Source organism: Lepisma saccharinum, chromosome 22 (genome assembly GCF_977018435.1).
Source record: "Lepisma saccharinum chromosome 22, izLepSacc3.1, whole genome shotgun sequence".
Classification (NCBI taxonomy): Eukaryota; Metazoa; Arthropoda; class Insecta; order Zygentoma; family Lepismatidae; genus Lepisma; species Lepisma saccharinum.
Window position 1 is genome coordinate 31,405,064 of NC_139250.1, and position 27,909 is coordinate 31,432,972.

Below are 27,909 nucleotides of genomic sequence, written 5' to 3' on the forward strand. Positions count from 1 at the left end.
GAGGGATGCGTTATATAGCGCAACTGGCCCAGTCAGTTTCATAAACAAAATAAAGACAATTAATATGCCAAAATATTATACGTTTTACTCTTGTGCTCTTTACAAATTAGATATTTTATTTCAACCAATTTCCAGCCTTCAGTTTATTGAATTTTCTTGTAACATTTGTGAAAGATCTCACTTGAATTTGTGCGTAAATAATTTAGTAGTTGCCAACACTACTGACACTACTGGTTGCTGTCAACACTGGTGACGTAATTTGAGCTGGACCAAACTGGATGCATGGTTCAGACATTCGACCGCCCGGTATCTTTGTCCCAAGTCCTGGTGTTCACTGGGGTTGTAGCGAGTTGCAGTCTGCAAGGTAGCAAGTCGAAGTGGTCGTATTGTGTGTTACGTTTCTGCGTGTGTAATAGATTTTTGACGTTGAACTAAAGATGGATAGAAAAAAGAGGAGAAATACATTATTAGATTATTCCAAAAGAAACAAACAATGGAAGTAGAAGCTTCACCTTCCACAAATAGAACGTCAGAAAAGGTCGATTTAAGTTCAGAGGAATTCCATCCGAATTGCGAGAGTGAAACGTGCGAACTTTCAGACTCTTGATATTCAACAAGAAGGCATAACAGAAGATATTGGAAACCTTGTTGCAAAATTATGTCAAGGAACTGTCGTGGTAAGTGACGTTCATTATTTGATAACAGATATATCCATAGGCGGATTTAGAATTGTTTTTTCTGGGAGGGCATAGCATGTGCTGTAAGCAAACAATCGTGTGTGTGCAGGGGAGGGGGGTGCCCGCATGTGTATGTCTGGAAGACGTGTGTAGGATGTCACCCTATATCACCAATAAACTTTCGCAGGGCGAGAGAACATGAAGATGAACAAGTTTCCTCAATAATTTCAGGGGCCTCACCGATGGTGGTGTAATCAGAGGTCCTGGGTTGGATCCCCTGTGAAGGTGCATTGCACAGTGGTACGTATCCCGATTTAAACTTTAAGTTCAGTCCCGATTAACGTATCTGAATATAAAATGGACTTTAAAGTCATTTACTTTTTGTTTTGTTCACGAACCCTCGAAAAAACGATATTACCTATCTTATAGATCCACCAAGGCATTTGAAACCCTGGCGTCAGAGCAGTGGCACTAGTGTTGCTAGTTAAAGCCACGGGGAAACCTGTGGTTCACGTATTTTCCCAGGTCCCAGAAAGGTTGGTGCTACTATACAGTGTATATGTATGCAACCACATTATAAAATCACGGTTGCCATGGACAGTTTTATTATTTTGTAGGAAAGGGATAAAATTTGTATTACGACACAGGATAGACTAGGTAGGCATCCTATGAACTGTAAATATTCCTTACAAATCTTCTGAATATTTCTCTTGTACAAACGCAACAAATACAGTAAGTAATATGTGTGTGCAGTAATAAATTCATTTTTTGAAGGCATCTTTTCTGGCATCAGTGGTCAAAGTAGGGGATGCTGCCTCCAGTTAAGAAAGTTTCACAAAGCATACCCCCAATTAGAATAATTTGGATATTGAGCATCCTCCACATACTGTATTGTCTCCATGTTGATCCATACAAGGATGTACCCCCTCGTATCTCCAAAATCGATCAAATATCCCCTCCCTTTTCGGCTACGAATTTCCATTTCAAGCACTGTCTGGCAAAATTTTGTCAGGCTAAGTGACAGATCCTGTGGTGCGGTACTGGGCTTCGGAGGGGAAGGGGGGAGTGGCCCCTTCAACAGTTGGTTTCGCAGTTCCATAACGTTAACAACATACAAAATTCCTCTCCATAGACCTAATATGAAAATGAATATGACACATTAATGACACTGTTGTAGAAAATGTTAATTACTGAAGGGGTTCCTATTTGTTTGTCGACTGTTAAACAAATGTTTTGACCAATAATATAATAATACAATGCCAAAAATGTACACAATATTTAGCAAAATCATCTCCACAACAAGTACAATGTTGATTGAATTGATGTTTTAAATCCACTTTATGCACAGTAAGGCTAATCGGGACTGGGCCTAAAGTTTAAAGTAAGATCCGAACCACTATGAGCCTCCACCGGGTATTGAACCCGACGCTCACACTGATATGAAACTGTGGTATTGTCATCTTGCAGCAATGCAAAGACATCCAGTAAATGCTCTTGAAGTAATTGATATGTGCAGTGAAGTAATATTTCCCTGGGTAAACACACGTTTGTGCATATTATGTACAATCCCGGTAGCAACAACATCAAATGAGAAATCATTCTCAACTTTGAGGCGGTTGAAGACCTATCTTCGAAATACCATTTGCGAAGAAAGATTAAATGGGTTAGCTGCTCTGAACATTCACCGGGATATAAAAGTTACTTGTGATAACATATTGTCAAAACTCGAACAGATACCTCGATGCCTAAATTTCAGAATTTAAATTGTTGAACTGTGGTACCTTATTTATTACTGTCTTTAAGACATCAAGTAGTCTTAATCTCTTTAATGTTGTTACAATGTTGAGTGTACATATTTTTTGTTTAAAAATTATATTTGAGCAATTAAATATAAAATATTAATAATTTAGAAATATTCAAGCAGGTGCTTTTATATGATGCAATAAAAACACGAAGCATCCATAGCAAATACATTGATTGCGTTCATTGGGGTAAAATCCAAGTATCTCAAAAATACTCGAAAGGGTTATGTACAATAGATTAATAAAATTTTTTAACAAATTTTCCATCATTTCAGAACAACAACATGGTTTTTGCAAAGGAAAATCTACACAATCTGCTATACACACATTCACAGAAGCAATTAGAGAAATTTTGGATAAAAAAGAACACTGTGTAGTGCTCTTTCTTGATCTAACAAAAGCATTTGACACTGTCAACCACAAACTCTTGGTAAAAAAAATGTACCAGTATGGGATCAGGGGAGTAGCAAAAGAATGGTTTAAATCATATTTAACGGACAGGAATCAGATAGTAGAAATAACTCACATCGATGAGGATAATAACAAGGAAAATTATCGATCAAAGAAACAACGTATTACATATGGTGTACCCCAAGGATCCATTTTAGGACCCTTACTTTTTTTAATTTGCATCAATGACCTTCCACAAAACTGTAAAGATGCAAACACAACTCTCTTTGCTGATGATACAACTGTTCTTATAGCAGGAACAAATACAGAACGGTTAAAACACAACGTAAAGAATACAGTCACTCACATCTCGGAGTGGATAGAAAAAAATGGTCTTGTGGTAAACACTAAAAAAACAAATGCAATTAGATTTCAAATCAACAGCTGTAGCAGTGAAACTCCAGAAATTAACTTTCAAGATCAGGACATACCGTGCGTCCATTTCGATCTGCAGCCGAGAGATCGGGAGAAACGTGGCGGGCGGCGCTGACGGAGGTGCCGACATTTGCGGCCTGTAATGCCCGCATATTTTTATGGACATATGCAGACATTTATATAAATATTGCAAAACTAGCACTAACCTGTGTTATAAGAGTTGTTCAAAGTGATGTCCACCTACATTTACACATTCCTGGCATCGTTTGATGAAATTTTGATTCACACGCAAAAGTTCTTCTTCCGTAATTCTTCCTAGTTCTGCCCTTATATTGTCTTTTAGTTCGTCGATGCTATGAGGGTTATTTCGGTAGACTCTATTTTTCAAGGGGAATTTCTGTACAAATTGCCTACACACGTCTCGACACGAGTCTGTTTTCACGTAAGTGTCATACATAAAAATTCTTTGTTCTAACGTGAACCTTGCGGCTGGCATTCCAATCGTCTGACTGACACAACACACATACACACTGCAATAACACAAACAAGTAACGGCAAGTAACCAAGAATAACACTCTTACGCACAGTACGAAATTAACACGCTCTTGGTTTACATCTGCCTGCCACTATATTCACAGCTCTGTAGTCGCGAAGGAACAAAAAACTTGAGCTAGGAGATTTCGGATTGCAAGGAAGCTCACGAACACCATTAGCTTTTAACGGTTTGTCTGCAGCGTAATCTTGATACAGTGTTGCACATTCGAAACCTCCAAACGATCCCCATCGACACAAAACTCTTTCAAGGATATAAACTTAAGCAGGACGTTACTCGTCAAAACTATGATTAAAATGTTTTACAGAGTATTATCTGTGGCTCTTAATATAATTTCTAAAGCGTATTTATTTGTGTATGTAAGGGTGGAACTTGGAAGAATTACAGAAGAACTTTTGCGTGTTATAACACAGGTTAGTGCTCGTTTTGCAAGATGTCCACAAAAATAAGCGGGCATTACAGGCCTCAAATGTCGGCATCTCCGTCAGCGCCACCCGCCACGTTTCTCCCGATCTCTCGGCTGCAGATCGAAATGGACGCACGGTAGAATATGTATCTAACATAAAATTTCTTGGCGTACAACTGTCTGAAAATTTAAAGTGGGATCTACACATTGAAGCTACAGCAAACAAGGTTAGTGGGTTTTGTTATGCGATAAGAACAGTAAGAAATGTAGTAAATCTAGAAGCAGCAAAAACACTATACTATGGCATTATTCACTCTGTATTACGGTACGGCATCATTTTCTGGGGGAACATGAACAAAAGCATTACATTATTCAGACTACAAAAGAGAGCTGTTAGAATTCTGGCAAATGCTCCAACAGATGCACCATGCAAACCATTATTTCAAGAATTACAGATATTGCCAGTTCCATGCATATACCTATATGAAATCCTAACAAGCATGAAAATTTGTCAAAATACACACACAGCAAATAAGGACTACCACACCTACAACACCAGGGGAAAGAATGACTTACATATGGAATTACACAATACGACATTCTACCAAAAAGGGGTAACATATAATGGTATATGCTTATTTAACATGCTACCAAATGCATTTAAAAATATAAAGTCATTGCCAGTATACAAGTTACATCTAAAAAGATTCCTAACGGCACATTGTTTTTACACAGTGCAAGAGTACATTGATACCGCAAGTGACAGGAATAACAACAATAATATAACAAAGTAGAACTGCCCTATCATCATTATCTTTTTATTTTTCCTTTGCTGTTCGATTTAATTTATCTAGATGTAAGTATAGGTGACTATTTAATGCTCAATTTATGTTTGTGTGTGTGTATATATATATATATATATACATGTGTGTACATAATGTCATAGCAAATGAAGCGAACATTGAATATAGAAAACATATTTTTAGCCAATTTGTCTCAAGAAAATAACATTGAGCATGCATTTATTCTCTTTATATGATATCTTGTATCTCATACTACTATTGTATTTTATATTATATTATGCCTATAATTTTATAGATGTATTCTAAATGTACATGTACAATGTGACAATTCCAAACTTTTGTAAAGTTGAAAGGATGCTAATAAATCAATCAATCAATCAATCATTACAAGAAATTTGACCTGTGAACTGGAAAATGTGTTGGATTCATAAGCCCCCCTTTACGGAAATCCTGGGCACGCGCCTGCATGCAAAAACAGCAAAAAATTAGGTTAAACAAAGAATCTGACCCACAACACTTGAAAAAGTGTTAAACAAACAAAACACTGTCGAGGTTGACTAAGTTGTTCAAAAGATTGCTCATTTTTCCAATTGCATTACATACACATAAGAATAACCATGGAAATTTCATATTGCAAAAACAAGAACTAATATGAACATTTATTCCAACTACTAGCTCCTTTAAGGTTGAGTAGGTTCTTAAGAAAGAGTTCTTGTTAGGTATTTGTTAAGAAAAATCTGACTTCAGTAGTATGCATTAGAATTAGAACAAATTCAGTTCAAGTGTGCTGTTTTTTCCAAAAAAAACCAATACATTCCAATAGAATCCAATTAATTCCAATTGAAACCAATAGAATCCGATTCATTCCAATTGAAACCAATTCAATCCAATTGAAATTTCAATTGGAACCAATAGAAAATTCCAGCTGGGAAATGGGAACTATTTTCTTTTTTCGTAAGCATTTTCTTCACCATGGTCTCCATAACCTCTATACCAAGTTTCACCATAATAAGTTGCTTCGAGCAAGCGCTAGAAATCTCTGAGTGGGGCAACTTTACTTGTGTCCACCTGGTACTAAAGTTATTTACAACTCTACACTAGAGAAACTAAATTGCGTCAACAAGTTGAATGGATGCTAATAAATCAATCAATCAACAATGCTTCAAGGGCAACAGGTCTCATTGTGGTAGCACTGATCAAGACAATTACATACAGGGTAAAACAGTAAGAGTGAAAAATCAAGCAAAACATGGGCTGGTTCAGCATCTCAGGTCGATCCCAAAAGACTGACCTTCAGACTTACTTCATGATAAAATTTGCAATTGTTCTTCATAATGTTACCATATGTTTAGGAAAAAATTGAGTAAATTTAAAAAAAAATAATTTGGAAAGAAATTATTTTCTTTGTGTGCTGTTGGAGTCCACCTCTTGGAAACATTATTTGTATATCTTCTGACATGTCAGTTCTATGTTTCTTTCTATAAAGGTGGGGGTACCATATACTTACATCATGTTATGGAGATATTACTATGTAAAGTATTGATTGATTGATTGATTTGGGTTTTAAGTCTACTTTATGCACAATAAGGCTAATCGGGACTGGACCTACAGTTTAAAGTGGGATCCGAACCACTATATGCCTCCACTGGGTATCAAACCTGGGACCCCTTGATTACAAGGTGATGACGCTACCACTGCGCCATCGGAGAGGCCCCTATGTAAAGTATTAAACTTAATGAAGTAGCATCAATTCCTATGTTCATAACATAAGTTCATCATGAACTGTACAACAGAAATATCTTCACAAAAAGACTTTGCAACATAAGTGTACATTATGCTTAAATATCATAATATTAAGCAATATTGATGTAAAACCTGAAAGCCACAAAACTTTTAAAAAAAATGTATTGTATAATATATTGCAAAAAATTGTATGGGTGCTTTTGAAAACTATGTTTCAGAAAATAGCATTGAGTCCTTGGGCTTACAAGTTCAAAGAATTCTTAGAGGGAAATGAGTAATGTGTATCCATTCTCACAATTGTGCATAACTCAATTTAAAATAAGCATCTAACACCCTCAGCTGTTACATGACTATTTTTCTCTTTTTCACACTAAAAGCAACCTCACCTGAAAGAAGTTTCTTAGGCCAGTTCTTGAGAAAAGTGAGTTCTTGTTCTTGCTGCCATCTGAGCTAGTCTGGCTGTCTTGATTAACTTCAATACAACGATTAAGTATTTGTTGACTGAAAGAAAGAAAATATCCCATATAGAATATGCTAATAGGAAAAAAATACGTTCTCTTAATGATTAAATAAAATTAGATTTTGATATGGGATTTCTTTACATACCATAAATAAAAAGAAAAATTGACAATGGCAATATTGCAAAATATTGCTATTCTTCTCAGAGGAACTGATTATAATGGAATTATGATTGAAACATTTCAAAATAGGTTGATTTTGATACTTTTTAGTGTTAAAAATAAATACCTTTAACTCTCTTGACATTGAAAGTGATCCTAATCGATGTTGTGAACTAATTTCTTTGCATATGTTCAAATATAAGGTAATTGAACCCAATATGTCTTATTTGCTGTTTCCAAGTAGTTACGTGGTTAATTCAGTTAGTTAGTCTGTTTGAATGATGTTATTGAATGTGTTGCCTGTACTTATGGTACGGTAACTTGAGGACAAAGAAGGGAAATAGCTGGATCTCGTAATTGTGTTCTATGTGATATAATATTGCATGTATAAGTTATTACTTACTACCAGCAGTGGCTCAAAGGGGAGAGCTGCCGTGCCATGGCACTGCCCTCAACAGAAATGCATACCTCGCCAAGTTATTGTTAAATTAATACATTTGCCGTTTACAGACAATGAGATTCGAATCTCACAATCTGTCAAGCTGATGACTGCCCCAACCTCTTCACGGCATGGCCAACTGTTTCAAACACTTGCAAGGCAACAGTCTGAGCCCTTCAAGTCCTTGGTGCATGACATATTGTCATCTATTCTGTAAATATGAAGCAAGTAGTTTTATAAGTTGTGGGGAGAGGCAAATGTAGGCTAGTTTCTGAATTAAAGTATCATGGTGTACCATGTAGAAGGCCTTTGAGAAGTCCTTGTATATTACATCAACTTGTCCTTCATCGTCAATATATTACATCAACTTGTCCTTCATCGTCAAAAGTTAACGCAATGTAATTTGTTAATTCGACGAGATTAGTCACAGTTGAACAGTTTTGTACAAATCCATGCTGGTGTGGAGAAAGGATAGGTTTGACTTGCGAGTAAATGTGATTATAGATTATTTGCTCAAAGAGTTTAGCTGGAGCTGACAGTTTCGCGATTGGTCTGTAGTTACTTATGTCTGTCTTATCAGCTGCTTTGGAGATTGGACAAATCTCCATCATTTTACAACTTGCGGGGAATTTTTCTGTTTTCAAGATTAAATTAAAGAGAATGTGGAGAGGGAACTTGAGCACCTCTGAGCAACCTTTAATAACGTTAGGGGGGATGAGGATCGAGTCCAGCTGCTCTTTTCGGTTTGAGTTTTTTGATGGCTTGTTTGATTTCTTTTAGGGAGATTTCCGGGATGCTTAAGAAACTAAGTTGGGATTTCGGGAGCACGTTTGTATGTGTGGTTTCGTAAGGGGATGGTTCGGTGGAAAAGACAGATTTGAAATATGTAGCGTAACAAATTGTGAAACATCACTCCCTTGTATATTGGTTTGTAAACAATGTTATTTCTTTGCTCAAATCTCACATGACATTATGTAAATAAAATATAAGTGTATCAATATACATATCTACCTATAGAAACAACATTGTGGTTACTTTCTTTTACAATTTCTGTTGCATTTTATTTTATGTGAAAGAACAAAACATATTACTAGGGCATATCGTGTACATATGTACCCAATATAGCCTAACATTACCTTTTAATAAAATCTTTCCTGCACCCATGTTGTTATTTGGAACAAACTCGAATTTTGAGTAAACGTAAAGAAATGTTCCCTCTTTGGAATCTTGTGTTTTACCTTTCTGACTTTGTACACCATTAGAAACAATCACAAACCTTAGGTAGGCCATATTGGGCTCACAATATTTTATTTCATTTTCCAAATTTGTATGATTAATCAATACATGGACAATCTTGTTTAGGACAAACTACTATTAACACCATTATTTTCCTGTAGTTTACGGTTATTACAAGCATAAGAAAAACAGTTTTTTCCTTTGTGACGTTTCAGGAGAACACACGCTCCTTTCATCAGACATTTATTTTCATTTTGACTAAAGATACAGTTATAACAATGGTTAGTAATTTTTTAAACAAAAAGAATCTGTTATATAATGGATGTTGTCAATGTTACATTGTTGTAATATAGCAACTTAACTGTGAAAAAAACAGTCTATTTTATTTTTATTTTAGATTTTTTAAAATTATGAATCCCAAATATCATCAGGTAATTCAAATTCATCATTGTTTTCACAAAGTCTCTTGATGTTTTCTGTTACATTAAATTTTAAAGATGGTGGCTTACTCCATTTGTGAAAAAGAAAACTCCACACTGGATCTATGTTACCATTTTCATTATTTAATTTATTCCAGTGTTCTTCTGCAATGAACGAGGCTTCCCAGACATTCAACTCTGTGTTTCCCGTTAATCTTTTTAAAACCCTTCTCTTTTTAATCAAATGCTTCTCTTCGATGATATGAGTTGACAAACCTGTTCTTCATTACATAGAATCTCCAATTGTTAATGCGATAGGTGCGGATATCAAACTCTACATCAGATATGTAGATGATGTGCTAATTATTGCTAAAAATGAGAACACCATCATGGACGTATTTAAATCGTTAAATGAATCACATCGTCGCATAAAATTCACTTGCGAACCCATGAATAACAATGTAATTTCTTTCCTTGATCTGCAAATTAAGACAACTGACTCAACAATTCAAACATCAGTCCATAGAAAAAAATTAGCGGGGGAAAAATACATCCATGCCAAATCAGAACATTCGCGTATAACAATGGATAACATATTTTTAAATTTTTTCCTGAGAGCACAAAGACTATGTTCTAATAACGAGGATATCAAAAATGAAGAAGAAAGGCTCTTTAATATAGCAAAAGAAAATGGCTTTCACACTAACAGAATAAACCAAATCAAAAAACAAGTCGCAAGAAAACTAAAGGAAAAGAGAAATACAGACAAAGATGAAAAACCTGTTGAAAAGAAATTTGTGTGCATTCCATTCCACAAGGGATTCTCACATAAAATTGCAAAAATTTTTAGAAGTTTTAATTTCAAAATTGTTTTCAAATCACCAAGAAGTTTGGAATGTACATTTAATGAATTCAAAATGAGGAACTCGCTACCAGATGTGGAAACCACAGGAATATATAATATAAGTTGTTCATGTTCAAAAGATTATGTGGGACAAACAGCAAGGAAAATGGCAATAAGATGGCACGAACACGATTTGGACATTATAAATCTAAACCCAAGAACAGGTTTGTCAACTCATATCATCGAAGAGAAGCATTTGATTAAAAAGAGAAGGGTTTTAAAAAGATTAACGGGAAACACAGAGTTGAATGTCTGGGAAGCCTCGTTCATTGCAGAAGAACACTGGAATAAATTAAATAATGAAAATGGTAACATAGATCCAGTGTGGAGTTTTCTTTTTCACAAATGGAGTAAGCCACCATCTTTAAAATTTAATGTAACAGAAAACAAGAGACTTTGTGAAAACAATGATGAATTTGAATTACCTGATGATATTTGGGATTCATAATTTTAAAAAATCTAAAATAAAAATAAAATAGACTGTTTTTTTCACAGTTAAGTTGCTATATTACAACAATGTAACATTGACAACATCCATTATATAACAGATTCTTTTTGTTTAAAAAATTACTAACCATTGTTATAACTGTATCTTTAGTCAAAATGAAAATAAATGTCTGATGAAAGGAGCGTGTGTTCTCCTGAAACGTCACAAAGGAAAAAACTGTTTTTCTTATGCTTGTAATAACCGTAAACTACAGGAAAATAATTTTATCATGCAAGCAATGCGTACATACAAGAAAATACTATTAACACCACCTGCATACTTGAGTTTTTGCTGGTTATTCTATTAAGATAAGATAAGAAGATTTATTTCATCCATGAATCACTCATTTGCATATACAGGTAGTGATAGCGGACATGTCAGTTTGTTTACATTATCATAAACAATGCAGTATAATAAAACAATGAAATACAATTTTGGTTACAGTAGAATATAGCAGTGATTGGAACGCTACATTTTAAAAGTAGCTTCGCTACAGCTACAGCTACTTTTCCAAAATGTAGCTTCGCTACAGCTACAGCTACATTTACCTAAAAGTAGCTCGCTACGCTACTCCTGTGCGCTACTCGCTACTTCGCTACTTCTGCATGAACAAAAAACAAGTCATGAAGATATTTGAAACTTCCCAGCTGTTAGTTAGATAATAGGCAGTTATCACAATACCAGTCAATTGATATATTTTTTGAGTTACCATCTGACTTGTTTTAACATTTTTGGTGGCAACAATTAATTTTTTAATGAAAAAAAATTATGAAGGAAAGATTTTGAACATAAAGTTTCAATTGCATCTTTTCATAAACTCCTAAGAGAATTATCAGGAGCATGAACCCAGAGAACTATGACAAGCAATATCTAAATTTCCTACACATCAATCATTTAATTAATAAATAAATCTTTAGCAATTTGAATAGTGGAAATCCAATATCCTCAATTTGGATGTCTAGGTACCTTTGTATAGTCATTGGATTACCTGACAGCATTTCGGCACCATGAATGTATAGTAGGAATGAACTGATACAGAGTCCCATGCATTGAATGGTATCATAGATGCTGACATACTTTTTCCAGAATCTGCAGAGGGTAAATATCCAGAGACATTGGGAGTAAAATGAATGAGGTGATCAAACGATCATCTTGCGTGAAAATCAATATTCAAGACAATAGCCTAGTTCCACTGGGGCAGTATCATAAAAAATATTACACATTCTGACCTACTTTGAATTATTACATCTTTTCAAGTATCGCCATTATGATGTATGTTGGCACTGATATTGATTCGAAGTAATATTGGCTTAGCCCTAATATATAGATAATAAAATTATTCAGGTACTTGGTAAACTATACACCTGGATGTATAATATCCAAATACAGTACTTGATTATACATCCTCTACATACTTATTTGTCAATGTATCCAGATATCAAATAACTAAAGTGTGCATACATACATTATCTGTAATATCATTACATCTATCATCTGGATGTCCTTATCTTGATACTAGCCTTCAGCACAATTAAGCATTATTGTCCACTTTTTTCTCTCTACCTATTGGGCTGCACCCTCACTCATTGCATTCTATATCAACACTCAAGTTAATGATTCTGTATTACTGTTCTATATACTAAACTTTCACAATAGATATTTGGGGAAAAAAAATAAAGTTTTAAGGAAAAACCTGTCCTGAAGCTAGTTGCTGACAAACTTTTGGTATGAGACAAGATATTAATTTTATAACACTATTGAAAGTCCTATTGCGAATGTACAAACCACTTTATTAACTGTGTATAACATGCATGTTTGGTTTGTCCAATACAAGTTTTTTAAACCAAATTCAACTGTCTGTTGAACTTAAGCAACAGCTGCATTTCGAAGTTCTGGTCGGTCAGCCGTGTCCTTCTGCTAGAAAACAAGTTTCCGCCAACACTAAACAAACGCTCAACAGCTCCACTTGACGGCATAACAGTGTTCAATTTTATGAAAATTTCTTTGAACTTGCTACTGTAACTGTGCAGTGTCTCCACAGGTTTGGGACCATCCTTTAGAAATCTGCACAGTTCTTGTAGTTCTGTTTCCGATTGAGTTTGCTCAAACTTGAAGAAATCTTCAAAATCGTCTAGCTGCTTCTCTTCATTCTGACAAGCTGAACTTTCCTTCGTATCATGAGATACAGCTTTCTCCATCCATCTGCGTGCCTCACTCTTTTTTTCCGATTCAAGCCATGACAATTTGAATCTGAAATACAATAAAAGTGCTATATCAGGGTATTGGTTAACTACACTGAAGACAAAAAAAAAAAAAAAAAAATCTTTCATGTCCACTTTGGGGCAACAATTTCAAGTTTATTGCAGGTTTACATTGAACTAATTGATTTGGTTTATTTTGAATATGAGAGGGAGATATTTGAAAAGTACAGCATGGGACAAAATAAGTGAGACAATAAATGACATATTGAGAGAGGGAGAGATCTAATCGCAATCGCAAAGATGAGGATGGGTGAAATTGATGAATGGACAATCACAAAAAACACACAATCCCAGGCTGGGCTTTGAACCCAAGACTCCTGGGTATCATAGTATGCTTTGATAACTACTACTGCACCATGGAAGACAGCTGGTTTACATTTGAACACTGAAAAAAATAATAAACAACCATGTTATCAAGTTCTGGAAACTATAAAAGAAAACCTCTTAGGCTATTGAGAAACTGCATAAAATAATATATTTATAAAAACAAATGAGTATGAGACAAATGTTAAAAAAAATAGTGAAAAGAAACAGCTGAAATATATACTTCACATAACAAGGTATTATTGGCCAAGACTAGATATCCGCCTCTCAACCAAAGACAAGTTTAACATTGGCATGCACTAAATAAAATACAGGTTGCCAAGAAATTATTTTGAACATCAAATAAAGCAACTATATTCTGATTTGTGCACATATGAAAGCACGTAATTGTTATCTTATAAGAGAAGTTAACAATGTTGATGTTTTGTTATGTAAAGTAAAACATCATGCATCTTTCATGTGAATAATCAAGATATAAAAGACACTGCAGTGAATTAATTCCAGATAACTTCTTACCTTGGATGGAAACAAGCAGCTAGCACTGTATCCTTATCCCATAAAATGCCTGCAAACCGTTGCTTCACACCATCAACAATAGCTCTGGCAAGGGCATCACAATGTGCTACATCCCCAGAATCCAATTTCAAACCAAGTATCCGGAGAAGTTGGTGGAGTGTGGGAAGGAGATATCCAATGGACACCTTCTTGTCTCCCTGGAGAATGTCAATTGCTTTGGCTAGTGGTTGTGTAACCTCAGCATATTCCTTCAAAAATAAAATGTACGTTACTTTAAAACATTGTAGGAATTAATTTATTCATTTGTAAATATAATGTTTGTTATAGCAATAAACAATGGTGAAAATATTAAAAACAATTCATAAGCATGATTCCTTCATGTACTTTAAATGTAGCATATCATTCAAAGGAAATCCATTTTGGAAAAACACAGCAAACAGTTTCTAATCTCCACAATAAAAATGTATGTTAATAATTTCTTCTGATTCCAGCACAAGTGTATGCATCATTTAAAATTTATGAGAAAAATATTATGCAAATTCTGCACTTTGGAATCTTAAAAAGTACACTATAATAATTGAAATCAAAAATTAAGAATATTATAGCAGTTTGTAAGTACAGCTTGCAATGACTGAATAAGTTAAGAGTATGAAATGAGTGCCAACTACATAAGTAATTTTATCATATCGGACCTACCTTCAAAAATTCAATCTCATGTGGAGAAAATCTGCACAGGCCAACTGCATCAGAAATTGCATGCACTTTCTCCTCATGCTTTGTAAAATGCTGACATAGTGCCGATACAGCAGAATGCACTGAATTCCACCGTGTTGCATTTGGTACAATCAGACATGCACCAAGCTGTTTTTTCACTATGTCAGCAACCTGGGAAGACTGCCTGGATTTATTCCACAATGCCTGTGCTTTAGCGAAGGCACTTCGGAAGAGCCTTTTGTAATTTGCATCTGATGATGCAGCCTTTTCTGAATCTTTCACTGCAACAAGATGTAAAGTGTGTGCTGCACAGCGAATGTGGGGTGGCAAAGTGCAATCTCCTGTGGCAAGAATTTCTGTAATTTCTTCTTCCACCACATCAGACTCTTGGCTGTCCTCCGGCTCACTTGCAGAAAACTCCTTGAAGGCTTTCACGAAGTTTGATCCATTATCAGTTACCACACCCACTACTTTATTATGAATGTGGTACCTGATAAATATGTCCTGCAGCTCTTTTGCCAAAACATCGTAAGTATGGCTTCCTATGAGACGCCGACATGCAAGAGCAGCAGATTTCCTCTCTAGAGACAGTGGATCCAACCAGTGGCAGGTTACTCCTAAGAAGGACCTATGATGTGCAGTCCAACAATCTGCTGTGGCTGAGACAAAACTGACCTTTTCAAATTCGTCTAACATTGAAGATTTCATTCTTTCATATTGCTCCCCCAACTTTTTCTTTAAGGTCGCAGAGCACATCAACTTCTTCTTTGTTAAAGACTGCCATAAGTCACTGAACGATGGTCTGTCCACCTCAGAGAATGGATGCAACCCATCTACTATCCACTCAAGCAACTTATTGTCTATACTCTCTTGGTTTTCCCCTACAAATGAAAGGATATGAAATTTGATTAATGCCATGAAAGATTAAGAATTAATTAAAAGTTTCAATATATAATTATAATTATCAGTATTCAACTAACATGCATGCAATCTTTAAAACATAAAGGGGGGGGGGGTGAGAAGAACAGTTTACTTTCTCTTGGTAGATAAGGTTTAGCATAGTAACTAGCATAAATAGCAAAAAGTAAGGGGCAACTACACCCCTAATCGCCTCCACTGATTAACATAAATTACTGACTGAAATGAAATTATATATCTTTAGATTGACATCCATTTTCACGAGAAGCTGTGCCCCCCTCCCCCCAGCTTGAACTCCCCCTGGACGTCCATGATGATACTTATACTCCAAGAAATTTGTCATACAGTGTAAACATTCAGATACACGTTGCAGTCTCATTGAACTATGTAGTGAAATACAAAATGAAATTATCCTGACCTTTAAAAACACAATTCTTGAACCTTTTTAATGTAACCAGTGGAGTTACAAAATATGATTGCATAGTACATTGTACCTTCCGTCTTCCACTTCAGGATAAAATCCCACCCCCAATAACTTATTCCAAAATTTTTTCGTGAACATTGGGCCTCTTCGTAAGAGTTTCTGAAAAAGCCTGAAATGGTACGTTTACTAGACATGTAATGTGGAACAAATACATAGAATGTATTAACAAGAAAACTACCCTTCACATTACAACTTGCTTAAATAATTTCCTGATAATTTGAAAGCAGCTGCAATTTTTGCTCCAGTAAGAGGAAGAACAAGAACAAAAATAAACCATTTATCAACAATAAAAAAACAAATAAAATAAAAACATAACTCACACCAAGCTCATAGGCAGTGGTTACCCAACAGTTCACTGCAGCACACTGGATGGTTTACAGGCGCACCGCGAAATGTTCTATTTTACTGAAATGACACTCCAATGTATGTGCTTATTTAGTACTTTTTATTATGTGTAATATATTTCTGAATTTGATATATGTGTTTATTTTTTTAACTTGAGGCAAGCAACCTAACCACACTAACTGAGCGTTGCCAAGTGTTAGATAGGCCTACATTCTGACTTTGGCACCTCGGAAAAATCTTGAAACACTAAGGGTGCCGTGAAACAAAAAAAGTTTGGGAATCTCTGCTATAGGCGATTATCGAAAACCGCATACAGAGCACTTAATGAAAGAAAGGAAGAAAACAATCATAACAACAATGCTGACTGAAGAAAAAAATCTGCCGCTGCATCTCTTTACGTGCTTGTCCATTGCATACAATAATAACGGTCTTACTTCATTCAGTACCTGACATTCGGTGCTCAATGTGACATGACATAATATACACTCTAACAATTAGGGTTTTCAGTTGAACGTAGGGGATGCGGAAGAAAATTAAGGGGCACGCAAGCACCCCCTCGCACTGCCCATGGTTGAAGACAAAAGAATTGTACAATAAAAATTATGAAATTGCCAGTCCCTATGGTGGATTTGCTAGCATTAGCATGCTACTTCACAGGGTGGCCACTCTAAGACCATGAAAAAATTCAAGTATAATTCCCGGTTTTCAAGGCAAACCTTCCAAAAATTCAAGGATGCAAGCAGAGGTTTTCTCTATTCCAAACTTACATACTACCGCCCCTCAATAAAAATATTAACAATATGAAGAGTGTGCGATTCCAATGAATCCAAAATTCCACATAATTCCCGGAACAAAATATTCATGCATAATTCCCAGAATTTCCTGTGAGTAGCCACTGTCCTTCATCAATTGGTTTGGATCGTGGGTAAAGTATGGATGTGACTGTCTCTTTCATTCTCTCCATTCATCACAGTCACAGTTCACTCATGAGCGGTATAAGAACGATGAAAACCAAAATAGAAATCCCAAACATCAATATGCTCTCACAAATAACTCACCTGAAAAAGAGAATCTTCCATCTTTGAGGCTGCTTAATTTTAACTGCTTCTGCCGTTGGTTGCTATCGCAGATCTCTCTTTTTCTCTTTCTGCTTGATTCGATGGATTTATTCAACTCTCCCAACTTCTGCTCATGTTTTCTCTAAAGAAAAAAATATTATGACTATAGGTGCACAAATGAAAGTGCAGTGATACAGTAACAAGATTTAATCTCTGAAATTTTGAACTTCTTACAAAATACTTGGGATTTAAAATAATCACAGGAAATCTTACACATGTTACCATACAGCAAAATGCCACGGGACCATTTATAAGGTTCTAAGAATAAAAATATTATGACTATAGGTGCACAAATGAAAGTGCAGTGATACAGTAACAAGATTTAATCTCTGAAATTTTGAACTTCTTACAAAATACTTGGGATTTAAAATAATCACAGGAAATCTTACACATGTTACCATACAGCAAAATGCCACGGGACCATTTATAAGGTTCTAAGAATAAAAGTTGCTGAGACTGTCATGAATAAATACTGTGGAATTCCATGGCAACTTTCTCCCATGTTACCTCAGAAACGAAAGACGTGAAGTTGTCTTGAGATAAATAATTCTGCAATGGAAACAATATATACAATTTTGGTCCCTAGTGTTTGTGGGAAAACACTTCCCTTAATGTGAATAGCATGTCATGAGAGAAGACATTGGGTATTGCTTCTAGGAATTAATTTGTTTTTGCCTCATGTGTGTGCCTACTAGGGCTGAGCTTATACAAGTGGTATCTGTATCAGAAAGCATCTTTTCCATTTATCAATACTGGCAGATACTTTTTTGTTGTTTGATTCTACGCAGGATCCACATAAATGGCACAAAACACTTTCGCAGAGGCTAATTATCCTGGGAATTATGCAAAATTGGAAGTTGTGCCCGATTTATGTGCAAAAACATTGAATTTTGTATTAGCATAACATAAAATATTCATGAATATTTTAAAGCAAAAACTTTGGTAAATTTATGCAAATAATTAGAGCAGTATAATTTCTGATATCAATCAATATTTCAAAAAGCTTTTATCATTCCAATTCCCAAGCATCCAAGTGATATTGGCTCAGCCTTAGTGCTTACCCAATGGCAAAGTGGTAACATAAATGTTATGTTTGTTTTTACGTTAACGTCAAGTTTTACTGGGTTTGAACACTAGAGGATATCTGTATGGATATATTCTAGCTCTATGAATGTGCACACATTCCATTTAATAACGGAACTGAAATTTGAAGAATGCACTGAAGAAACTGATTAGTCAGTTTCATTTTTTGTCTAGCTATGAATTCCATATCAAAGCAGTATGTTAAATTTTAAAATAAGTGTTTAATTACACTAGAAAGAATGAAAGCTGTGAATAAGAATAATAACTAATAATTTTTTTATTCATTTCCAACCCTTGTGGGGAGGGGGGGAGGGACGAGGGTCAAGAATTTTGATTCATACCTTCTACAGCTCTACTCTTTCATAACTTGTCAAAACACCTTATTCCACGAATTGAAAATCCAGGACCCCAGATTCATATAGTAATGCAAATGTCTCCAAGTTTGTGAAATCAGATAATGAGAAAATGTCACTTCAACATCATTCCAGGCTATGGCTACTCGGATACCTATCTGTACACTTTACTCACAGTCTCAACATTTTCACTACAAAAAAGTTATTCTGCCCTGAGAGATATTTATTGGAGGGGCAGGAAGAATATCAACTACAATGAAGTGATTCTTATGAGGTTATGCAGTTATGTTCAATTGCTCTCAATACATTTTTTTTTTATGGAGTAACTATTTTCACCAGGTGGTGAAGCTAGCTTTGAAGCTATTTTCACCAGAATTTAAATTCTCATGTGTATGATCTCCAACCTGGCCTACTACATGTATGTGTGCATTCCTTAATTGTTGATGTGTAAGAAACTTATGTCGGCGTGCATTTATTTTCGTATGGACAAGTAATTTTTCTTCACACTATGAAGTTTGAAAAATATCACAAGGTGTTCTAATATGAATTGGTACTGCTAATATGTCACATGATGTAGTATGAAAGGGGCATTGCATTCCTTGTGCTTTCATTGTTAGGTTAGGCAGGTCACTTCCAGCATTAAAATTATTTGTAAATACTTCCCAACACCAGATCATGTGATTTCTGGTCTTAACACTTTCTGCTATTCTCACTACTTTGTGACAGTAGTAGTTGCACCAATTTTACTTTAAATTAACTCCTTAGCAGTAACTTAAGTACTACTGCCCAATGAGATTTTAAGTCCACTTTATGCACAGTTTGGCTAATCGGGAGTGGGCCTACATTTTAAAATCTGAACTACAATGTACCTCCACTGGGTATCAAACATGGATGTGGGTAACGGTTTAGATTATTTTATGAATTTTTGTTGTTTTTTTCAAATTATCCTAGCAGTAAGACTAATCTTAGAATTTTGGCAATCATTATCACACAAAATTTGAACCTTTGTTTGGATTTCGGTAAAAGTTATAAATGTTGAAAAAAACACTTAAAAATTACCTTAGGCGAGCATGCGTGCTTCCCACGGACAATGCATTTTCCATCGTGAAGCAACTTAAGTATTGTAGACTAGTAGAAGTAAATCGGAAGTTTAGTAGAATACATTTAGGGACTTTATTTTAATGCTAAGAAAACCAAACCTGGCCCACCTAACATAACTATGAAAGCACACATCTTTAAGTAATCACTAAAACTCCGCAGTATGTGTTAACAGACTTAAATCTAAGCATATAAAAATTGCATTCGTAGAATGATGAAATCGCAATGCAACAAAAGAAACTTGCGCCAAATACAATGCTATGGTCAAGTATTTACATTTGTTGGTGAAAATAGCCTCGTATGCTATTCCCACCACCTGGTGAAAATAGTCACTTCCATTTTTTTATGTCTTTTGTGGTCATATCACACGTGCATGATATTAAATGACAATGAACACCACACTGACTTAAGAACTCCACATTGTAGTAGCTCCTGATTAGTGAAAAAGGTATTAAATTCATTATAACTCTAAATTTCAATTTTCGCACTGTGAAATTCTCTGCAATCCCTTTGAAAATTCTTATTTAAGCGGGGAAAAAAATAACTTCGATTGAAGACGTCGATCAAAATTCCAAGCAACAAACATTTCGTCTACAATATTTTTTGCTCTTCCAAAAGGGTTGAAATAACAGTACGTTGGACAATTTGCAAAACGGCAGATTAGGCCCAAAATATTACTATATTCATGAGAAAATGATTCGGCCAAGCAAGAAGGTTAGATAATACCGAACTTTGTATTCGGGTCTTGCTATTTACGGGCGAATGTTTCAAAGTTGAGGTTAACACACACACCTCAATTTTATGGGCACGGAAACTTTGGAAATTACTTTCCAGTACGAAATTGGCGCACAGTTGGAGGTTTCTTCGACTAAAACTAGGTGCACGTTCTGCACAATTTTAAAAACTTATTTCGGAAACTTTCGCATGCTTCAATTAATCCTTCCAAAGTAATACATTGGACAGAAGTCGAAAATCTAGTACTATTTAATGAAACCAACCACTTACCGACTTTGAGCACTACATGCCTTTGTTCGAAAGACTGTCCAAATAGCACACAGGAGAAAAACTGTGTAAAATGTACAAATGTATGATAAATGTTAATGGTTACCAACTGGCAGGTAAACAACGTGGCATGTAATTGCATTATTTCTACATTTACACACTTTCAAGAAATTGCAATGAAACATGTGACCGAGTTTATATCTCCCCTTTCATTATTATTATTATATCCTTTAATTTTACACTTACCTGTAAGTGAATTTTCATATTGTATGTGCTGGTCTTCGTCACCGACAATTCGTTTCCTATGCAGCAAAGATTGCAGCTTACAATGAAATTTCCATTTTTCCCTGTCCTCTTGAAAGTAAAAAACTTATTGTATTCTTCCCATGGCAACTTCTCGCGTGGTTTGCTTCCACAATCGTCGCTGTCGATATCACTCATAATAATAACGTGGTACTATAAAACAAAGGCGACGCACAAAATTAACGGGCTCACGAGCTTCCACCAAGGAATATAGAAGTATCTTAGGAAGAGCATTCCGAGACACGGAGCTCTCCCATTGGCTAGAAGCCGCAACGAGCTCTGACGTGACCAAGGGGATCTGTCAAGGGGCGTGGCTCGCTTAGCAATGGAAGCTTACGGGAAATATTTTCATTTTTAATTGTCCATATCTTGGTTCTATTAACCATTTGCAGCAGAATAATAAGCAAAACGCAAGGAATAAGACCTAGGCAATAATATGAAGAAGTTTACAGCACGCAATTACAATAAATGGCGTTATACAAATCAAACAAAAAGTAATCACGACTATCCTCTTATATCGCCCCTACATTGAAATCTGAAGTTGCGTATGGGTAAATAAATACAATTTTACGTATTAAATATTTTGCTACCACACCAATACTTATTATCCTTCGTACCTTCAAATTTTCACAGATGTTTGTTATTAATAATTTGTTCATTATAATTTATATGTATATCTAGTATACATAGGATGTCGCTGTTGTTATATGACGTCGCTTTTCTACGTATTTAGGGTAACCTCAACAATAAAAATGAATGATGAAATGATAAATTTGATGGGCTAGATGAGTGTGGCAAGCACTGGTGTACGCAGGGGGGGGCTTAAGGGGCTGCAGCCCGCCGAAATTCTTAGAAAATAAAAAAAATCAAATGAAGACAGTAATGAAGTAAAAAAAAAACAACTTTAAAATGACCCCCAATAACTATTTTTGTGTTTGAATAACTTTTAAAACGAAGGATTAAAATGGTAATTAGAGCTCGTATCTAATGAAAATAGAACAGCGACAACGGGATATCAGCGAAATTGATTTTCGGCGATACATTCTATGAACCAATCTCATTCTGTTCAGTAAAGGTTAGCTTCATGGCACTGAACCCGCGTATAATTTGAATTGAATTAACATAATCCTTGAGTGAGGTGGAAATGGGTTTTGGATATTTTTTTTTTTTGTAGATGTTAAAATCTTTAACTAGTGATGCAAACATGCCTTCGCTTACATTAAAGTTTACACTATGGTAAAATTGCAGAAATATTCTACCTAAACTGATTTGTGTTTAAAAAACCGTAACATCAAAATATGATTTTTAGAAATTAATAAATAAATAATAAATGGATAAAATGCAATGTCGTGGGAAAGCGTAATCCCTTAATAAATTCAAGGAAACTCGTGCCAGCTCGATGACGAATCTGGTCAACCGCGTGTTCGACTTTGAATCCCGTCACTGAAGTTCCCGACTTCGAGTCACGTCGTGGGCATTGATGTTCTTTGTGCCTGCCCTTTCATCAGTTTCATGTGATCATCACTCATCGCCGCGATTAACCAAAAGTGGTAAAAAAAGCGACGTCAAATAACAAATACATGAACATTAGGCCTGGCCTCTGTCTTGGTTTAGCAATGTGATTTGTTAATCACTATACGGTGGAGGCCGAGGCGGAAATAAATATCAGTAAGAATAAAAATTCATTACAACTTACCCTTCCTGGAGACGAAGTGGAGACAGTGCTACCCACTGTCGTCTTTTTCTCGCTGCACTTGCTTCCATGGACTCGAGTTTCATTAGTTTATTCAAATGTCGAATTCTAATAAAAGTTCTTGTTCTGACATACAGGGAAGTAATCTTTTCGTTAACTTCAGGAAATTTTGACTGAAGTACTGTCTTTAGTGTGTCCATAACTTTATGTTGCTTGGAAACAATTGACCCATGGAAGGATGCAAACACAATCTCAAATTGAATAACTTTTTCCATATCCGAACCACTACGTGCCTCCACCGGGTACCGAACTGGAATCCCTCGATTATAAGGCGATGACGCCACCACTACGCCATCGGGGAGGCCCTCAAAATAGAAATATGTGGTGCCAGATTCCTTAAAGCCCCAATTGGTACACTCTGCAACAGCACAAGAATGTTTACCTTTGGCACGCTTATTCATGGTACAGACACCGAATACACGTAATACGACCTAAAATTACTCGCTTTAATATTCAAGACAAACAGCACAAGCACTTCTGTAAACGAATACCTGATCGCTACTACTCAGTGGCGGCTGCTTAATACGTGCTACCGTGCTATAGCACGTTGCTAAATTTGTTAAAATGAAAAGAAGAAAAAAGCAAATCTCACAGATGCAAGAAGTTTAATGAAGCCCTAAAGTGAAATGAAACTTCTCATGTTAAGAGCCTCAACATTTACCAGCGGCGCCACGTATTTCCCTCGCGCTGTTTGGGCTATAAGGAATACCGTACCGTGCTAGAATCTCAACAGCACGTTTTCGCCCCTTTTTCATCACTCCGCGCATGAATACTGTACACCCCCACTCCTCGATTCGTACGGGGGATAGGGTCTCGGCTCTAGAAAAATCGTCTGCTAGCGTGCTACAGGAAGACACAGCACGGTAAGTGTGCCATCTCAGGATAAGAAGAAAGTCTACGACAACCTATTGCCTCTGCCAGAACAACGTTTTTTAATGTCATTTTCAAACGTTCTGTACTTTATCAGTGTAGACTTATGTAATGTTTGTAACATGTCGTATACATTAGCAGCACCTGCAAAAAGTTGGAACGCGAATTGACACTACCCCTTAGCCTTTTATCTATTTCGGTGGTAAGTTGTACAGATTGCAACTCTGAAACTATAGTCCGTGCCTTTCTTGCTTCCGAAAGTGGATTCTGCTATGTAATTTATGTTTAGGAAATTGTAATTTTATATTTTATCTAAATTACCTGTTTCTAAATGCTAGAAATATATTTCCTTGTGTTTGTGTAGCACTTCAATCGTCAAGAAACAAACTTACAGAGTACCGTCATTTTTCCCCGGTTTCCAGACCTGAAAATTTTCCGCGCGGTTCATTGTATTAAAAATCGCGTGCCGTGTGAAGTGGTGGTCATTGTGAAGGATTAGCTTTTTGTTGTTGTTAGAAGTGAAAGTGAGTGTGTGTTAGTGTACGATGAATTCGGTGCATTCTTTGTTGCAGCGACCTTTCTCTTCAAGAACACTTGAAGAAAAGTTGGAAATAAAAGCGCTAGGACGGCCGTTGCCAGATTTGGATCTATCGCAAAATGCAAAGGGAGGTAAGAACGCTACGTATAGAAGGCGATTTAATAGAAAACTGTACGATAGTGAACTATGGCTTTGTGGGTGTCAAATTCGAAATGCATTATTCTGTTTTCCTTGCATACTTTTTGGAAGTAATGATTCGTGGTCTAAAGGAGGGGTAAAAGATCTAGGACATTTAAGTGAATATATGAGAAAGCATAGTGAAAGCAAAAAGCACACGAATAATGAGTTAAATTTTGTCTCTCTCGGAACTGTCAACATTACAACGCAGTTAAGCCACGCTTATCTAGAATCGCATAATGAACAAGTTGAAAAAAAATCGCTGTGGAGCTTTTGAGTTGGCTCTGCGTGGCCACGATGAAACAGATTCCTCTGCAAACCCTGGGATATTTTTGTGGCTCGTTAATTTTGTCAGCAGTTTAGACAACGCTGTTAAAGAACATCTTGACAACAGCACTGCATTAAAGGCACTCGATCTCGCCATCGAAGTTCCGGGTTGGAATCTTGGCGCGGGTATGGGTATTCTTTGTAATATTGTACTTTGTAATAATGAAATTAATGAAGGAGCATTCACAAAGAATACCCATACCCGGGCCGAGACTCCAACCCAGAACTTCGATGGCGAGATGGAAAGTCGACCACTTAACATTCGTGGGTGGGGGGGGGGGTCATTATAAGTAGATGAAAAACAGCATCAGTTGTAGCACGCATCTTTGAAAAGTCACGAGCCGCCGCTGCTACTACTGGATCTGCAGATTTTTCTGACATCTGGGAGAAATCTGTGCCTCGAAGTTGGCTTATACCGAACAATGAAAGCCATGTTGCTTTCGGAAACTGGAAGCAATTACTTTCCATTTGAATGTTCCCAACTGCAGGTATGAACCTCCTCGGTGTACATCAAATCGTCTATCGAATATCCTTTACCTGGAGGAATCGCTAGCGTAACGCTCTATGAACTCAGAAGCGAACCTTGGTTGAGGCATGGGTGTGTATCATTGTGTGTCTTATCTATTTCATCTTTCATTTTTATTTCATTGCCCTAGTTTGCTCTATATGTCAAAAAGCGACGTGAAATAATAAAACAGATTGATTGAATTGGCGTTTTAAGTCCAGTTTATGTACATTGAGGCTAATTGTACCTACAGTTTAAAGTGGGATCCGAACCACTACGTGCCTCCACCGGGTACCGAACCCGGGATCCCTCGATTATAAGGCGATGACGCCACCACTACGCCATCGGGAGGCCATCAAAATAGAAATAGATGAGAACGTTAATTGGTTCAGTAACGATCTCGCTACCCAGCGAAGGTTTAAGGCTCGAGTCCCGCCTGGACATTGTGTCCCTTTGCGGGTGTCCATCAATTTCATCAATTCGTTACTCATCCTCGCCTTCCAATTAGGTAAAAGAGAAAGAAAAAAATATTTGCCTCGTAATGACGCAATTTGACAAGGACGAACGCAAGATTTTTTCACAGGAGAGGCAGCAGTGCTCAAAGAGGGAAAGGTTTTGGAATGCTATCTCTCTAGTTAAGAAAATCCTCTTAAAGAAAATTCCCCCACTAGGATATATTGCATAGACATCCTCCACCCACTGCATTTTGTCTATGATTTTGCAATATACTCGTACTTATTATGTTATGCAGCAGTAACTTCAATTAATTCTTGTCAACAATAAGTCGCCCCTGCAAAGAAGTTGCTGAAATTCTACTGCTGGAAATTTTTACAATACAACACTACCTGAATATATGTACAATATATTGACATAATTTGATGCATGTTTCTTCCGTATCAAAAAAAAAAAACACTACGTGTTAAATAAAAATTAAATAAGAAGGATACTGTTATAGACATTCGTATTATTGAAACTGATGCCAATATTTGCATTCCTACGGCTTAGACGTTTATTATTGCGTAACTGTAACTTCATAATAATAATAGTTTTATTCACACGCACATAACACCGAAATTTTGGAGCTTCTCGTGGATGCAACTCGACAGGACTCATAGCACTGCATTTTACATACTAGTGACTAGCGAGGCTCTGGCGTCTGGACTCGTGGCCATTATAATCCTTGGTGGGGCTCGTATTGTGTTGTCCTTACATGTTTATGATTGTCCCTTCATACGCCTCATCTTATCACGATTCATCCTCATCTTCGCGATTAGCCAGAAGTAGCAGAAAAACGAAATAATAATAAATCAATATGTATGTACGTGTCGTTCATTTAAAGACGAATTTCTACTGGGTTGATCGCTACTATGAGGATGAATGATAAAGTAATGAGTGGAAAATGAGACAAACATTGCTATATGCCTTACTATGGTTCAAACTGGGGCCGCTGGCTTCCTAAAGCGTTATGCTGTCACGGAGACCCGTTATATACATGTAGAGGGACTTACTTAAGCCTTTCCGTTCAATCTTACTCTCTCGATCCTGTTGCAGTTATGTCCATGGTATAATTAATTAAATTAGTAAACTATTTGCATGAAAATATGCGCACGAGACTCTACTCCCACCCCTCTCCAGCACACGCAGGCATTTAAAATTGTTTCACTTTACGATTTTTCGTGTGTTCTATCTATTGTGCTCGTCTCAAGATGAGACTCATCTAATAATCATTTAACTTCATTGCTGTGTCTCGTAATCAAGGGGTCCCGGGGTCGATACCCGGTGAAGGCACATGGTGGTTCAGATTCCACTTTAACCTGTAGGTCCAGTCCCGATTAGCCTTACTGTGCATAAGGTGGACTTAAAACACCAAATCAACCAATCAACCAACCAACCAACTTTATTGCTGCGTGTAGAAGTGTAGACAAATAGTGTTAAAGAACCAAAGACATTGATTCCCTTTTTGCTGAATTCAGCATGAATTTGTTCGTTTGCCATCCTCAGTTAACTTGAGAAGGTACGGGAAAGCAGTGAAGAAGAGCTACATGTTATAAACATTGCTTCCCAAGAGTTATAATCGCCTCTATGAGGCGATAAACTTGTATGATTTTACATGTTATTAAGCGGCCCGCAGCTGAGGGATCCCCTTTTTGACGTCACTCTAGCAGAAGACCTTCACGTGCCGCCGTAGCGCGGGAAGCCGGAATAGCACCCCCTGCAAAATACAAATCAAGGAATATAGAAGTATTTTAGGAAGAGCATTCCGAGGCACGGAGCTCTCCCATTGGCCAGAAGCCGCAACGAGCTCT

At 36.4% G+C, this 27,909-nt stretch overlaps 2 protein-coding genes across 2 annotated transcripts in view; both read right to left on the reverse strand.

Annotated features, from left to right (window-relative positions):
• The window catches only part of LOC146004803 (choline transporter-like protein 1), a 158,741-nt gene that overhangs the window by 51,283 nt on the left and 79,549 nt on the right, over nucleotides 1-27,909 (reverse strand). The window contains exons 7-9 of the mRNA XM_083143828.1: nucleotides 21,377-21,432; nucleotides 17,535-17,563; nucleotides 7,196-7,310 (exon numbers count right to left, since the gene is read on the reverse strand). Of these exons, the coding sequence (XP_082999954.1) occupies nucleotides 7,196-7,310; nucleotides 17,535-17,563; nucleotides 21,377-21,432 (200 nt within the window). The remainder of the gene's footprint in view (nucleotides 1-7,195; nucleotides 7,311-17,534; nucleotides 17,564-21,376; nucleotides 21,433-27,909) is intronic.
• LOC146004580 (uncharacterized) lies at nucleotides 12,150-16,929 on the reverse strand. The gene is made up of 4 exons (XM_083143450.1): nucleotides 16,923-16,929; nucleotides 14,873-15,610; nucleotides 14,016-14,286; nucleotides 12,150-13,164 (listed from the first exon to the last, which is right to left on the reverse strand). The coding sequence occupies exons 1-4, from the start codon at nucleotides 16,927-16,929 to the stop codon at nucleotides 12,753-12,755; spliced, it is 1,428 nt and encodes a 475-aa protein (XP_082999576.1). The 3' UTR covers nucleotides 12,150-12,752.